Source organism: Fistularia commersonii, chromosome 16 (assembly GCF_037954325.1).
Source record: "Fistularia commersonii isolate RoL2024-O1a breed Wild chromosome 16, RoL_Fcom_v1.0, whole genome shotgun sequence".
Taxonomy (NCBI): Eukaryota; Metazoa; Chordata; class Actinopteri; order Syngnathiformes; family Fistulariidae; genus Fistularia; species Fistularia commersonii.
This window is the reverse complement of record NC_141299.1, coordinates 11,079,371-11,097,057: the sequence shown is the minus strand read 5'-3', so window position 1 is coordinate 11,097,057 and position 17,687 is coordinate 11,079,371. Positions and strand designations below refer to the sequence as shown.

The 17,687-nt window shown below is 40.0% G+C and overlaps 1 protein-coding gene across 3 annotated transcripts in view; it reads left to right on the top strand.

Moving 5' to 3' along the window:
- The window catches only part of faf1 (Fas (TNFRSF6) associated factor 1), a 57,032-nt gene that overhangs the window by 7,014 nt on the left and 32,331 nt on the right, over nucleotides 1-17,687 (top strand). For all 3 annotated transcript variants that reach the window (XM_086161366.1, XM_086161365.1, XM_086161367.1), the window contains 4 exons: nucleotides 29-120; nucleotides 460-551; nucleotides 6,825-6,930; nucleotides 11,968-12,054. In XM_086161366.1, coding sequence (XP_086017492.1) covers nucleotides 29-120; nucleotides 460-551; nucleotides 6,825-6,930; nucleotides 11,968-12,054 — 377 coding nt within the window. The remainder of the gene's footprint in view (nucleotides 1-28; nucleotides 121-459; nucleotides 552-6,824; nucleotides 6,931-11,967; nucleotides 12,055-17,687) is intronic.

The window sequence follows — 17,687 nt, the reverse complement described above, 5'->3', positions numbered from 1 at the left end:
GTCCTTGTTTTTTTTTTCAAACCCACAGGGGAAATCAAACAAATCCTCGAGACAGAGCTTGGAATCCCAGTAGCCAAGATGCAGCTGAAGGGATGGAAGAGCGGCGATGTGTCTGATAGTGTGAGTAAGAAGTCAAACAGGCACACATCAAATTGTGGAAAGTGACCAAATTTCACAAGTGTTATTCCCTTCATCCAAACCACAGCACAGAAGGGAGAGTATGTTCTTATGGTATCTGGGACCCGTTCAATTTCTGACTCCTTATTGTGCTGTTGTGGCAGCATTTCAAGTCAGAACACGGTTCGGCATTGTAACAATACAGCCTGTATTGAATTAATCACATCATGTGATTTGTTCTCCAGACTGACAAGTAAAAGCTCAAATGGTTTCCTCAAATGAATGAAAATGTTGGTCTGCTACTTAAAATCACATGTTCTTCCATTGCTCATATGTCTTTAGATGGTGCTGAGAAGTTTACACCTGCCTAAGAACATCAGCCTTTATGTACTCACACCTGACATCGCTCCCACTGCAAGCACCAGCAAAAACAGGTATAAAATTAAACCTTCATTTTTAGTACTTCATTATGAGTACTTCATTACTCTCCCTCCTTTTATCTGGGTTCCAGTAAAGACAGTCCTGCTGGTCGTGGCATAAGTGTAGTCTCCCTCAGTGGACACCAGGTGGTGATCTGTCTCTAGTTTTTGAGGAGTCACCGGTTGACTCGTGCAAGCAAAATATTATTTTCATTGTTTTAATAAAAAATATTGATCCAACTAGCTAACATTTACTTTCTCACAAACATTGTGGGACTTCAGAAGGATAGTGTTCCTTGTGTCAATAACCAATTCAATTTTTTTTTTTCGTTCAGGACAATCTTTTTGCTTAATTATATATATATTTTTGGTCTATTGGACACAAGAAAATTGACATTCTTTTGTTTTCCCCAAAGTATGCCAGCCTGCCGCATCCCGAAAAGTACCCGATGACAATAGAGACAATATGAGAATGCCACATTAAGCCAGCGTCGTTCCATTTATCTCGCTGAATGCACGGCTTTATTATCAACCTTTCCCTCTGAAATGTCAGGCACTTTAGTGTAAAGTCATTGCAGTAATGCAATCACAACTGACAGCGTGACATGTGATTGCCCTTTCGGCGCTGTCAGATAAACACGATCCTTGAAGAACTGTCTACCCGAGATCGTGATATTTCCTCTAGTATTCAACAACTGTGTTGAAAAGTATGCCAAACCTATTTTTATTTTTAGTTGAAGAGCACTGAAATAATAAAGTGAAGTATGTTTTTTATCGGTAGTAAATAAGTCTGTTTGTGTTGTAATTACACAGGGTACTAACCTGTAGTGTGCTTTTTAATTTGACCTCTGGTAAGCATTAGATATACACTTGACAAATTCTCTCATGTTTTTCAAATACATTGTAGCCTTATTGTTGTTGTTGACAGTCATTCGTGAAAGTGAATGGCTTTTAAAAAACATAAATAGACTTTGTCTGTCCTTTCGTATCTACAAATAGAACATAAACATTTAAGAAATGCTATGAGTAAGGATACATTTTTTTCATGTCTATAGCAACATTTGTTGAAAGTCATTCATGAAAGTGAATGGCTTTTAAAAAACATAAGTAGACTTCGTCTGTCCTTTCGTATCTACAAATAGAACATAAACATTTAAGAAATCCTATGAGTAAGGATACATTTTTTCATGTCTATAGCAACATTTGTTGAAAGTCATTCATGAAAGTGAATGGCTTTTAAAAAACATAAATAGACTTTGTCTGTCCTTTCGTATCTACAAATAGAACATAAACATTTAAGAAATGCTATGAGTAAGGATACATTTTTTTCATGTCTATAGCAACATCTTCTGTCAGAATCCATACATCTATAATACTCCCATTAACTGAAATTTTCTTGCTAAGGTGAGTGGAATATAAGATGTTAATTCATGAGGGAGGTTACTATTATTGGAAAGCACTACTCAGTAAAAAATACCTATATAGAGCATCCTAAAATAAAATTTTACATAAAATTGGGCTGTAGCTGAGGGCATTTCTTCCTGAGATCAACTAAGCAACACGCACACATCAGAAGTCTTGTTAAAGAAGTCATTTGGCACTTTGCCACCCCCCCACCAGTTGGGCTAAGTGGCAGCGATATTGTGTTGGCAGCTAATAGCCCTCATCTCTGCCGTCTGCTGTCAGTCCCTTCTTGTGTGTGTCTCCTCATCTTCTCACTCCCCCTCTTGCCGCTGTGTCTTTTTAGCAGCACCATTGCCAATTCTCCAACTGTTGTCGATATCATTTTAGGTGTCAGGAGCTCATTATTCAGCATCAGCTATTTTGGTACAGGACAGTTGGGGCTAAATGGAGTGTGTGAGCCTCTGTGTGTATGCACATTACGCATTTGTGTATGGATTTCTGCGCGTATGATGACCCGCTGTCATGCTGGGAGATGATAGGTGACGGATCACAGAGCTTGGGGGAGCTCACAGTTCTGTGTTGTGGGAAGTGACGAGCTGCATGCTGACAAGCAAGGTTGTGTGGATTTATAGCAAATATGTTGCCGCCCAAACTTTTAAGGCATATGCTGTGACTTCTGTGACAACTCACGGTACTCGTGTACTGTGGCCACATATTACCCTCTAGATCACGGTATGGCAAACATAACAATTTTAAGTACACCCTACAGAAAACTCAGTAACTTTAATGCAATGTATATGCTCACTGTTGAACTCGAATTCAAGAAAAGCTCAGCTCAATCAGAGATATCATCAAAATAAATACCTCTGTCTTCCTGTAATGCACAATTTTGTTTTATAAATAATCCATAGACATTATATTAACATGGGAAATTGGCAAACTGTACATATTTATTCCTTGTAGTTACTGCAGACGTTTGGTGTATGAGTTGTGAGTGTGTTAAATCATGATAAATCTGTATGAATATTGGAAATAAGTACTTGAATTTAAAGGTTATTTACCTGCCATCAACAAACCCAATTTGCTTCGTGCCTTCACACTGTTGTTGAAGCCCTAAAAATGACCTTTATTGTCTCATTATAATAATGAATTAAGTGAAACTAATGCTAAATACTTCACACTGGGTATATTTGTCATTTAGTCAGCAGTTTTAATCTAAAAATACTGCTAACAGCCCAAATGTAATTTCACAGTGTTTATATGCTTCAAAATGTTTGACTTAAAATGCAAATGTACCATAATGGTAATATCCCTCACAATTACTCTGTGAAGCTTGGCTCACGCAGTACACACATCGAAACCAAGCGAACTGATTAAATAGTGCTGTACTGTCATTAAGATCTTGCTGAGTAAACTCCTCTTAGTTGTTCTATTTGATTAGAAATAAATCTTGTGGCTTTGAGAGATTTTCCTCTGAGCACATAGCGATCTCAGGTAGTTATTTAGTTAGCGATTTGATTTAGAGCTGCTGTGTTAAAGCCTGGTCTAAATAAGGGTTTTCTCTGTGGCCATGTTGATGACTGCCTGTGAATACAAGAGATTGTTGAGGAGGAGCTCATCTCTTGCATAAATGATGAATGGCCAATAAATATTTCAACAGAGCCTGTATCCTCCTGCATTAATCCGCCTCTCCAACTCTCGGAGGGTATGTTTGCCAAAGAAAGGCTATTTTAAAATTTCTACGCAAATTTTAATTGCAAAAGAAAAAGATTCATTAGGATTTGTGGGGGTTTACTACGCCTTACTGCACCACACTTCTAATTCTGTATGTGAGCTGTCCAGTAGCAGATACGCAGGTAGCTAGCTGGGTGGCTAAAGCCCGATGGAATAAGCTAAGTGGTAGCATGTTGATTCACATCGGGACACGATGGCAGACCAAAACAGAGCAGAGCCTGAATGGTTTCTCATCTCTTTGCTTTGTTGTGGATGTAAAATATGGAGGAGGTAAGAAGGACTTGTATGAAATTCATTACCTCCTCTTTCATATTATAGAAACCGTGGTCAATCCCGATGTACTCTCTCAGTTGATGTGTTTGCGTATCTTCATGTTGAACTAACATCACTGTGTGTGTCAGTGAATGTATATGAATGTGTGAGAGGTTTGGAGGATGTATGTGACATTGTGTATAGGGGTATTTGTGTTGAGCAGGCACATGTCACATTGTGTGCATGCATGTGTTTGGCAGTGTGCATTTAATAAGGTCTAGAGTCTGTTCTGTGCCACGGGGACTCACAGCTTAGACGACGGGCTTACCTCAGAATGAAACCAATCTGTTTAGCTTGCTCTTCTCCCCCTGCAAAATGCTCAATTTTCTCTGTCCATAAAGTTAAATGACATTTTCCTCCTGCCACCCGTATGCCACATCAGGTATCTCCAGAGATGTAGCAGGCCGACCTGGATGTCATGGTGTGTATGTGTTGAGCGAGCGCAAGACCTCTGAAGGCAGAAGCAAACACTGAGACATCCACATTTCAACCCTATACTGCTTGAGGAGCCTGCTTGTAGACAGAGTGGGGAAAACAGTAGAGACACGGGGATATTGTTCTTGAAACGCGGATCTTCTGTTTATATATCAACCAGCTGCTCCTCTCAGACAGATGGGAAATGACAAGAAAATGACTCATTATAAATGGCAGTTTTTTCCCTGCTGGATGCATTTGATATTTCGAGTGGCTATATTTGTTCGACAGAACACGAGTGATCTAATTCTTGAACAGAACTCCACCCAGGCAAACACCAAATGGCTCTTCGGCCTGCCATAACTGACTGATAAGATGTTCCTTCTTTGCTTGGAAGGACAGAGTAACACTTCCACTCAGTTTACCCTCTATCTCTGTCTATTTAGGAGTCTAGCTGCCTGCCAGCAGTAGCTCGGGATTGTGTCCAAACATAATCACGATATTAGTTAGATCCTTATTTATGTAGCCCTACCCCTTCCATTTGTCCTCTGTTTCTCCCACTCTCTTTCCCTGTCATGCACACACACATGCACACACACACATCCACTGTCTCTCTCACATCCTTCTGCTCAGCCTATTACATATGCATCCTTTCCACTCCACACATTTCCAATCTTCCCCAGTTAGCTACAACAAACATTACATTTACATATTGATTTCGTAGTTTTAGTCAATGTAAATATGCTGTCATTACAGTAAATTTGAGCTTCTGTTAACATAAGCTCGTCCAGATCTGCGCAGATTAAGGGTGTGATTGCATAATTAATGTGTGTGCTACGTATTAATTCCCTCATCCCTCTCTTTCTCCCAACTCTTCCTCCTCTCCTTGGGTTCTGAGCCCTGATTAAGTGCCTGCTTCGGCCCCTAAGCCTCCCATTGATATTCAGCCTCACAGACCCAGCATTTGCTCAAAACGCTACTTAACCTCACAGCTTATTGTAAATGAAGCTTCCAAAAGTTGATTCCCCCCCTTCTCCTCCTCGCTACGTAAAGCACACAGTGTCTGCTTTTGCTCACAGCATCCAGACACTGCTGCAACAGTCCTGTGGCCAGTCCAGGATCTCAGTCCCTTTGAAATAGAAAATAGTTGTGTCTTCACCTCTTACCATAAAATCTGTACTTTTTTCCCCTCATTCAGAATCCAGTATGATCTCAGACTAGGGATAAACTGTAAACAGCATTGTCTTATCCTTTTAAGCCACCAATGGCTTATGTTCATGCTTTGAATACTAAAATATGAAATATTTTAGAATTTCATTTATTGTTGCTGTACCTCATTCAGTTTTTTTCTTATTGTGCATGAATAAATTTTTAGCAGGGTTTTGGCTCTATTGTTTTTGACAAAACTGGAAAATGGCTGCACCATATCAAACCAGATTCAGATAGAGGTGGGGTCATGAATATGCTGCTACACATGGTCAAGTAAAGACCCTCTAAATTTTGGAAAGGAGGGTAGATAAGTAATTTTTCATTTGTGATTATTTTTTATTATTCTCTTGTTTTCATGTTTTAATTAATGGGATTTGAGTGTTTCATGTTAATTTTTAGTAATCTAAAAGGGGATTTTCTTTTAACTTTATGTTAACCTTCCAATATAACATCCCTCACAAACTATATATAATCTGCTTTTTGAAGAGTGTTCTGTCTAACATAAATAGTACTGAATAAATAAATCATATGTTCTATAAATATAAGGGCTATTGACTGTGCCGTTTTGCATAACAGACAGAAGCAGTACAATAGCTAAATTCAGTCATAATCCAACACCATCTGTCGAAGAGGTAGTGTATCATGAGAAGCATTGATGTTTAATATTGTTTTATAGATTCAGAATCAACCAAAAACACTGGGCTGGTACTGACTCACTGCATTGTCCACAGCTGAGAAAAATAATTTTTTGAAGAAGCTGAGAAAGTACGACATTTACTGTTAAGTTTGTTTTTGTTAGGTAACAACCCTGATAAACCATCCAGATATGGTCAGTTCCTGCTGCTTTATGTGTAAGATTAATAATCTTGTAAAATGTGAAGGGCTCTTAAAAAGGAGATTTGGGAGTACTCTGTGATTTATGTAATTATAGCCAATTGCTTTGTTAAAAAATAAATCAGATTGCTGGTCATACTCACATTGTGCAGGTGGTTATAAATGTGGCCTGCTGTGTTGAGCGGCTTTCTGGCCAGGCTTGTTAAGACAGAACCAGGCATCTAACCCCCAGAGAAGCTATCCACTTCCTTCTGGGCTAACGGACTACCACAATTTGACAAGTTACAGCTTGCCTTTTACCAATCCTCTATTAGTACATATTCTTTACTTCATTACATGCTCACTACTTCATCTAATGCCCTCCCCCTTCTTTTTTTTTAGTGCTCTCCCAGATTCACTAAATCAGAACTTCATGTTGGTCATCAGTCACCATGAAGCCAAGAGAGACTACAACCTCAACTTCCCTGGCTCCAGAACTATACAGGAGGTATGAAAGAAACGAGGATTCATAGACACACGCAGCTCATACACAGCATAAGAGAGTCACAAAACTTCTCGGGACTCACCTATGGACCCATAAGCATAATAGTGGTATACATTATTGTGGTTTACCGCATCAAAGTTCTCATAGCATTAGCTAATTATTACTTGTCCATCTTGGTCAACGATCCATTATTCATCACAAATGATCACATTTCCAAGCACTTAATTACTCTCACAGCTGCAGTCTGGAGCAGCTCTCCTACTTTTTACCCCGACTCCCTCTGTGCTGTGTCTTTGTCCGTCTTGTTAAATGAGCGAAAACTGTTTGATCTGGACATGCAGGAGCAATGAAAAGAGAGCGCCTGTTCTTTTTCTTAATCTGAAACTAAACAGTACATTTTGCAGTCTATGAAATATTGATAGTCACTCATGCCGGAGCCAGTTTGATGGCAGTCATTATTTTTGGCCATCTTTGCTACTATCACAGTCAAAACGTTTAATGGATTGAGGATCATAAAGATTAGTGCGGAATCACTTGACTGTGTAGATCACGTAGTTCTATAATGCCATGTGATTTGCTCCACTATAATACGAATCACCATTCACCTGTACAGTACAGACAAACCCATCTTACTGCTATTCTTCATAATCTGATTCTTTATCCTCACGTGCAGTGGGAAACCTGAGCAGGTTTTATTTATGATTCTTGTTGGGTCAGCCTGTGGACACAGGTGAGAGGAATATACTACCTAAAAATGATGAGAAGGGTCTGACTTTCGATCAGGTAAATGTGGAAACCCCACGATAGTCTCTTAAATTGCAAATTATATTATTTTTTTTAATTCTTAAGCAGCGATAGATTGTCGTTCCTCCTTTTTTTTTTTGCTCGGTCACTGCAGCCAGTAGCGCGCCCGTCTCCTCATTGAGGTTGAAGATTACACTAATAATAATCAGGCTGCTCGCGGGGCTTGTAATGGTGCTAATTGAACAGATTAGTTTGACCAGGATCTCATCTAGAGAAGGCAGCTCGCCTCCCCTGTCCTCCTTTGCTCTTTCCTATTTCTCCACTCTCTGTCATCTTTTTCTCTTTTGCTCTCACTCTTTCTCAGGCAGATGGTTTTGATGAGCACCCACTGTGAAACTTAAGTGTTTCTGCTAGGATTACAAACACAGGGGAGGGGTCCCTGTGGGGAGGGAGAGGGGAAACATGCTCTCCAAAATTAGGCAAAGGACTGTTGGCTTGGTGGGGGTGCTGAAGAGGCCATAGGGACATAGAAGGGACAATGAGGGCTTTAACAGGCGTGGCCTTTCCCTATGCATGTTTGTCTTCAGGCATCTCTAGGCCCCCCGGGGTGAAAATGAGGCCCAGAACTTTAAACTGCATAGATGTGGTCTCGTTCGGCCCCTTGTTGGCTATGTTCTGTTTTCTTTTTTTTTTTTTTGCGAAGACTATGTTATTTAACCACATGTACAAACTATGCAGGGGTTGATCCATTAGAATCTTGTTTAATTACATTTTTACTACAATTTCAGCAAAAGGTAAACGAGATTATCATTATTATTTTTTAATTTTTCAAATGTTATTATACTTTATTAATCCCTTGCGGGATATTCCTCTCTGCATTTAACCAATCATGGAAGAACCATGAGCAGTTGCTAGCCATCTAGCGGTGCCAGGGGAGCAGTTAAGGGTTCAGTGTTATGCTCAAGGAGACTTTGACACACTAACAGTCGCCGGGAATCAAACCAGGAATGTTCCGTTCCGGGGACGATCGCTCTGACACCCCTGTGCCACGCTGCCACCATAATGACCTTAGATAAGCCTTGTGTACTCCCATTGATGATAATGCTCTGATTTTGTCACCAACATCAATGATAAATTTTTGAAAATGGTGGAGGAACGAGAATGTGACACACATACACGCATGCACACTCACACACACATAATTTCTCCACATTTTTTTTTTTCCTATAAAGTGATCCCATTCACTGTTCTCTGAGGCATCTTAATAACCTTGAAAATGATTGCTCTCATAATCACCCAATAGATAGAGGCAGGGAAAAAAATAATCAATAGTCTGTAAACCCTGTTATTATCTCGGGAGGCTATGGATTACATGGTTAGAGAATGGAAGAGTTTGATCAAAAAAAATATAATAGAAGAACAAGACACACTATATCTGTCATTATTAAAATACCTGAGAATGCAACAAAATAGTAACACCATGCCAGTCGGACTCCCCTCCCTGTTCATACTGTGTCCAGTCACAGCCACATATGGACTGTACTATAGAGCACCTTTCTCTCCTTGCTCTCTCCTTTGTTTTAGCTGAAAACTAGTAGACAGTCCCTCCTGGTGCATATCAATAGGGGGAGAGTACTGTCTTCATGTTTGTCTTTGCCTAAGGCCTTGGCTTTGCCTTGTGGCTCTCAGGGATCTGCCCTTGCCCCTCCCTTTCTATTCCTTCATTCTCCATCTCTCTCCCAGTGTCCCCCGTCTACCCTCTTTCTCCCCCATCTCTAGAGTACAGCGCTATGTAGACGCTGATTGGCATTACTAGACAAGAGTGTGGGGGTAAGTTGCTGGCTACCTTGTGAGCTAAGCTGGAGAGCAAATGTTTGCCAGGGAAGTTGAGGGTAGAATAGGGATGGCTGTTGGGTCCTCAGTTGTCCGTGACCAGACCAGTTGTCCTGGGGATTTCCCTCCTCTCCTGCCCCTCGGGGTACGGCCTGGGCCCCTTCCCTACTCTGCAGCTGGGAGACATATAGGTACCAAATGCTGACAAGGCTTCAGAGTTGAGAAAAGGAGGCTGGATCGAAAAAAGAATGAAAGAATGGCATCTGGTGCCTTGGGGAGATGAAGAAAGCAAGCAAGAGAGAGTGCTTGTGACTGTTTAACGGAAACCTTTCCTTGCCTTTGATTTGCCTCCAGCCAGGGATTATAGGCAATTGGCATTTACAATGATTGGATCATTAATTTTACTGTGGGGCGTATTGCCTAGTAGCCTATGCAGTTAATGTTGTGCATACTACCGCAAACACTCCACACCTTCACTACGAATGAGAACCAGAACAAATTTCAGGAAGATATTTGATAACAAGTCTGAGATTTACAACATTTTCTCACAAGTGTTTTAACTCCATGAAGAGGGTGTTTTTCATTAAATGCTGGGGCATGCCAGTCAAATACATATGCCAGCAAGCATCCAATAGAAATCTGTAAATATTTAAAGATAACTCAGAATTTGCTTTATAATATTTGAATTACTGAATATTATTTGTTTAATGTGCCGCAGTGTAATTTAACACTGAGATGACAACAGCAGCAGACAGGGGGCAGCATTAGACAGTGTTATATACCACCATATAAAAGCTGGTGCACACATTTGCACTGCAAAGCTCTGTTACTTAGTGCAGCAACAAAAACCTAGCTTCTGATAGGAGAGCAGATAAATCATTGTGGCTGCTGTAAAGACTTTTTTTTTATGTGACTTGAAGGCTGATGTGGACAACTGACTGCAGACTTTGACAGTTTATCCAGGTGGGCAGGTCCTCTGTGTACCTGTTTTTCTCTCCGTGAGGAGATTGGGTTGTCTCCGGCCAGGCTCCTTTCACTCCTCTGTCTCCACTCCTCCTTCTCCACCTCTTACCCTCTCTCTGTGATGGGCGTTAGTTTGTTATTTCTCAGAGGCTGCTTTAACCTCTGGCTGCAGCCTCTTCATTACTAGTGTTTATGCCTCTCCTTTCCTCCCTTTCTCTTCTATTCATCGACTGGCTAGGCGGTCAGTCAAATCCCTGTAGTCCGGCTGGTCAAACATAGATATTACACTCTGTAATAACACTGGCCACCCGCTCTGACCCCAGCCTGCCATCCTGGCCATCACGTCTCTTCATAAGGATCGGTAGTGAGCAGTGTGGTGTGGGATTTATGATAGAAAGACAAAGGATGGACTATGCCACTCATTTATTATTGTACTTTTTTCCTTACCTTGTTTGCACTGGGAATATATCTTTTGTGCCTGGCCCAGCACAAATCAGCTTCCAGCAACAGATGGATCACTTAAAAGAAATTAGATGACTTCAGATTTTAGTGTTTTCATTAATGGAAGCGGCCTATTGTTTATTTACAAAAACACACATTTTCACACTAGCACAAATTTTTAGGTTAAACCTCACCAAAAAAGACCACTGCCGCCATCTTCAGAGTCCAGTGTTTTGCAGTTGGTTTGCCTGACATTGACTTTGACTTTGTGTTTGTAGCATTCTTTATGTTTCCACCTGCATGATCAGCAGCCCCTCAAAGGCTCAAGGATCCATCTCTCCTCAGTGCTTCTTACAAAGACAGGATTTGACCCGTGGGTGGAGGGATCTTTGCTCCACAATGGACAGTTTTCTCAGCATCAGTGTCCAGCCCCGCAGGCCAGTGGGCCAGAATTCTGCTGAACAAATACATTAGAATCCACGGCCGCCAGTGCTCAGACGCCGGCTGGCTTTGATCACCTTCGACTGGCGCACATCAGGCTGGCGTTGGGGCTTTAAACCAACAATCCACTGGACGGTGTGACACGGCACTCGGTCGGACTGGCTAGGTTGGCTGCTAACTGTTTAAAAGCACGGAATGTTATTAATTGATGCAGATACAGCATCCGTGCATGAATGGGAAAAGAGAAATACTGTTCATTTCAGAGCGTGGAGCTGTTGATTCAGGGCATTAGCTGTGGCATCTGAAGAATGCTGAAAACACTGGCTGGCTTTTTCTCCTCTGCCTCTCTCCTTTTGACTCATCTCCTCCTTCATTCTCAGCCTCTATCTGTGTTTTCCCTCCTGCTTGACGCAGAATCATTTGAATGCAAGATTTGTGGAAAAAAAAAAGCTCTTATTTTTGTCTTAGAGTGAAATCTGGTTTTTGTTTGTTTTAATGTTTCCATCTTTAAACAATACCATTAATAAGCTATTATATTGATTTGAAGAGTATCTTACAAACCACACAACTAAATACTATTTTGGTATGTACAGGAGTAATCGCCCCTTTTCTTTTCAGGTGAAGAGAAATATTTCAGACTTGACCAACATCCCAGTCCGTCATCAACAGTGGGAGGGATGGCCTGAATCAGCTTCTGATGACTCTGTAAGAAACAAAAACCTTTTTACTTTGACATATTCTCAACATTTTAACAGAGAAGATGCAGTGCAGTGAATATTGCCTACATTGTACCCTCACTGCTTCATAGATCAAAGATGGCAGTTTTCCAAGGTTAATCGAAAGTACACCTCTGTTTCCATGATGAACAAGTGAATCACTTAAATTACCGCTTTGCAACTTACATCAGAAACTATTCCACACTCTTTAATCCATTCCCAACCATCTGTCAGAAGCTAATTAAGATGTCAAAAGACAGCTCCCATCCTGTGAGCCCTATCTGTGGACATTAAAGCTCACTCATTGAGTCCCTCTGACCTCCACCGTCCAAGGGTTGCCCTTCCCAGCCATTCATACAGCACACAGTCAAGCTGATCAGAAACGTTCCTCATACAGAACGTTGAGGAACCTCTGACCCTTTTGTCTCAACCCCGCTTTGACAGCATATGTGTTCCCATGCTAATCGTTTGGGATGGTTTATCACGATACATTGTGAAGCTGATGTGCACACATTCTTGTGTTAAACCCTCGCTAACATTTTCTTTTTAGAGCCATGTGGTTGCTGTTTGGTTTGAATGATTGACTTTGTTTCCATTTTCCCCTGCAAGTATGATTGTATGTCAGAGCTTGCCACTTCAGTAATAATTACATTGTGATCAGTGTTTTAAGTTGCAGCGCCCATTTGTGGGCACAGATGATGAATAATTTACAGTGCTTTGGAACAATCAGTATTTATAAAAACTCCCAAAATACATACAGTAACATTGTAAAAATTCATGTATTTGAAAGTATAAATAAGAATAATCGATTCTATCCCTTTACTTTATGCAATTTTGATGCTCCTCAGCTGGCACTTATAGAACTTTATTTGTAGGCACTGGATTTTACATTTCAGTCTTGAAGATATATTATTTACAATGATTGACTGCTGTTTTTAGTTGCTTTTTTGCACAATGGTATATAATGATCAAAATTCTAATTTTTTCATTTATGAAATGCTGCTTATGTCTTACAACCAACAAAGAGCAGAGCTGCTCATTGACAATGATATAACTAATTACAATTGTGATATGTTGCAATAAATCTGACTCAACAGTTCTAAATTATGTAACATTCTTTTGTAATGTTAGATTGACAACATATAATACAAGAATGTAAGAAGCCATGTGCCCCACCTGGAAAATTCCTATTGATCTAACAACATTAGGGAAGCATTCTGTGTACTGGTATGCTCTCAGCACATAATTTCTCAAAGCAAGGAAAGTCCAAATTTCCAAATGTTGAAAACGTTATTATAGAATAATTTTCAAATATTTCATTTTTCATTGAACCTTAGAACAACTTTCTGAAAAACTAGAAAAAAAAAGGATATTTTTAATTGCCCTGTGGTTTACACACAATTATTATGTTTTCTGTAAAATTGATTTAACTTAAAATCTATCAATACTGTGTTGATTGTATTTCTTTTTATTCAGGAGACTTTAAAAGAATGAATAAAATAATTTAAGATGATATGACAACACAATATGAACTGTCCTGGGGGTAGTTGTCCAAGTTATTGTGTTCAAGCTTCCTCATTTTTAGTGTCACATTCAACAGGATAAAAAAAATTATATCTCTACCCTTATCATCTTTAGTATTCATCAGTAGGCTTTAGCAGAGATCATGAATAGATTGCAGCTCATTGTGAAATCATCAGCCTGGTCACCACCTGGCCAACACGGATCTATAGTGTGTGTTTCCTGTATAAGAAGATATTAAAAAGCACAGAGACAGAAGTGTAATAAAGGCCTCTGCTCTCACCAAAACACCCTTATTGAAATTCTGACTGTATTAACAGAAAAAGCCAAAGAATTGTCTGGCCTGGCAGGTGGGTAGGGAGACAGTGTTAGTGTCTAGCACATTAGCCCAGCACCATCTCATGGGTATTGTGCCAAGAAAACATGGCAACCAAAGCCCCCCCCATTACAATTTGCTCTACAAATTAGTGAGCTATCACTAGAATTTTTTTCTAGCAAACTCAACTTTTCCTATAAATGTATATTATTATTTTAGTTCCCTGCTTGCGTTCTTATTTGTGATTGTTCTGTGCTGTGCTTGAACCCGGTTCGATGAATTCTCACCCACTGAATACTGGCATTGAGTGCTTGATCCAGTGAAGTCGGCTTTATCCCGGGTCAGACCTTATTCATTTTCATTCCAAGCCACTAGAAATGTTGAGTAACAAAAATGTATGATTTAAAGTAATCACAATTTTGCTTTTGGTATTAAGATTAAATACTGAACACTAATTGCAAATTATATTTATCTTCAGCAGGACCGCTGTTGCAGATGCAAGTGTTGTGTTTATTCTGACCTGATTAGTGTAGGAGTAGTTGATTCAGTCATTCATTCATTTATTCATTCATTCATTCTAAAGGATTCTTTAATGCCTACACTGGTTCAGATTGGCCAGTTTCAAGAGAGAGTTAATGAATTGGGATGTTTGGTGTCAAAGAATGTGATGTTGTTAGAAGTGAAGAAAATCAGTTTGTCTGAGAGAATGTATCACATTTCAGAGAAAGTGGTGGTTACGTGGTCTGTCAGCCACCCTAATCATTTCTACTCAATGTGTTTCATTGTTTATTGTACTCTGAATTATTCCAGGCCATATGGAGAGTTGAAATTGGATCATGAGTTAATCACTCTGCAGTGTCATTTTATATGGCAGTAGGAGAGAAGTTGAATTGCAGAGCAAGCTCTCAAAGTGTATATGAAGGAGTAACATCCATATGCCATCTTCATTTCCTCAAGATAAAAGTAACTCATGTGGGTCAGTTAGTCAGAATCGTGGGATATGCTCGTAGCATTAATAAATCACAGAAGTGTGAAAGATTACCATTTAAAAAAATTGTGTTTCTTAATACCATCAAAAAATATGCCTTATCAGATAATAGCTGGGTTAGCAAATTTTGTTTTCGATAATACTAATTTAGTTAATTTAATACAACATTTTTTTCTCAAAATTCGCGAATTATCATCAAAAATTATGAGAAAACTGTTGTCTGCAAAAATCTTCATGAATCTTCAGGTGGAGGCAAAGCTGTTCTGAAAAACATGCCAGCTTTGACATGGGGCTCGGCAAGAATTAATTTGAATGGCCAGCAGGAAACCAACGTTCCACCTCCTACATGTACTATCTCTTTCTCTAGCTGTTTGCCCAAACAGTGCTGTGTTAGGGCTTTCCATGTAGGCCCTCGATTTATTGTGATTGGCATGTATGATTGACAGACTGCGGGACTGACTTATTACTTCTCCACATCCCCCTCTCAACTCCCTTCACCACAAATGGTTCCTTCCAGCCTGTAATTGCTGACATTTATGTAGTGTTTCATGGTGTTTGCTAATGTATTAATGCTGCCGTCCCTTCGAGGTGCCTCGCCTTGTAGGCCAACACCTCCCTCCATTTCCCAGCTGGCATTAATGGAATCTTCCCCTACCTGATATTGGCCTAATGAATAGATGTTTTATTGTAAGGGGTCTGTGGTTTCCTTGGCAACAGGACTGCAATGGTAAGCTCAGGAGACCCCTCCCTTGTGCAGTTGTTGGCTACAGGTAGTGCTCTGCACCAAGTTCGGTCTCGATTTTGATATCTTCTTTTCCTCTCCAAACAGTTAATATCTCGATTTTTTTTTTTTCCTTCTTTCTTTCACCTTAGCTGTAGGAAAAGGATAGTCCTCATCAGCTTTGTAACCTTTATGAACCCCACTCTGGACAGGAGAGATAAAACTACAACATTTATCCTCATAAGTATCCCACAGATCTAAGAGTCTTTTTTTTTCAAGCTAAAAGTCAAGTCAAGTCAAATCAGTTTTATTGGTATTGGCCAAAAACAGAAACAAAGACCCGGTTAACTGGGGGAAATGGAAGAAATCATTCTCTCTCCCTTTCTCTCGCTCTCTCTCAAAGAGGATAGGTGTGAAATATATATTATTAAATTTGGAAGTACTTTCACAATCTGTCTTCTGTATTACTCTCCCACTTTTACCCCACTTTTGAGTTTTTGTCCCATGTTTTGTCTGTCTCCCCTGTTCTTTTCCGTCCCTTTCTTTGCTTGCCCCATCAAAGAGAAAGCGGAGTAAGGTGGTAGTGCGGTTGTGGTTGTCATCAGTGCAGCTGTAAGTAGTAATTATCTCATACTCACAGCTAGACATCCAATCCAAACACTGTTTTTACAAGAAAAGAAAAAAGTGAAACACAGAAGGAGGGAACTAAGAGAACGGGAAAAAAGCAATGGTGATGGAAGGAAAAAAAGGTGGAAGAGTGGAGGAAAAGGAATAAAGGGTAAAGAGAGAGAAAAATTCTTTTCCTGTATCAGCCCCTGAATACTTAGTGCCTCAATGCAAGTGTTAATTAAAAGAATCCAAAAAAGAGGAGCCAGTTCCTTTGTGTTGAGATGTGGGAGAGGGTAATTTAGAGGTGTGGGGGGTTAACCTCATCACCTCACCCCCCTACCACCTCCCCCCGCGCCCTGCGGCGCTTCGGCCTTGTTTCTGTGTTTTACTACTGAGCCGCCAAGCTGCACTTGTGTACCTCAACATCGGGAGAAGCCATCAGGTCAAAGTGAGGAAGGGGATTGAGAGGCACTCATTTTTTTTCCCCTTTTCACCTCCCCTCCTTGCATCCATGTCATTCCAAACCCTGCAGGCTTTTTTTGACAAGGGAAGTGATCAATTTTATTTATACACTTATTCAGCCCTAAGACGAAGGCCTCTCATCCCGAGTGGGGTGGATAAAGGGTTTATCAAGAGCCTCTCAATGGTAACTAGTATGATTCTTACCTTTATTTTCCACTGAATGGGTGAATAGACAGAATAATTTTGGGGCCATTCCTTCACATCCTTAAGATTCAGAACCTTCTTGTCTTTGTCTGGCTCAATACCTACCACATTCTTATGAAAATTAAGTTCCAAATGGGCATTAGCTTCCTAATGTCCCCTTTAAAGCTATTAATAACTCAGCAGTCTTATTATTCTGGCCCACAGTACTAAGTTAGAGGAGTAAGTTACTTGGTCAGTTAAAAACCATGTCACTCAAGTGTCCTTGGCTGGTTTAAAGGCATCATTGCTGTCCCAGACAGTTTTTTTTGAGTCAACATACTGGAAATAGGCAATACTTTTCTCCATCGAGATTCACTGAACATTATTATCTTCTATTTTATCATTTTACATCTTTCTTTCTCTGAGAATATGATCATGTAGCCAAATTTGAATGCTTATGTGCCCAATTTATCAGGGATGTCATTCTCATTTAGCACATTATCAGGTTAATAGTAGCCACCTTACTCCCACCCCCCCTTTTTTTTTTCAAGTACTTACTCTTTGACTATCAGTACGAGTTCCAGTACTAGTTCCAGTGGTAGTGTTCAAGACAGTGCGACAAATTGTCTCACCAGTCTCTGAAGACGTGCGCATTAACACACCTCAGGGTCTGTTTAAATGGAGTTTACCATTTATTTCTACTTTCAAATTGGAGTGGTGTTTGTGATTGTAAATAATCAGCATGGCATCAATATAACCACTTTCCACATCTAAAAACATAAACGGCAAATGCGGTATATTAAACTGTGGGGATTTCTTTCT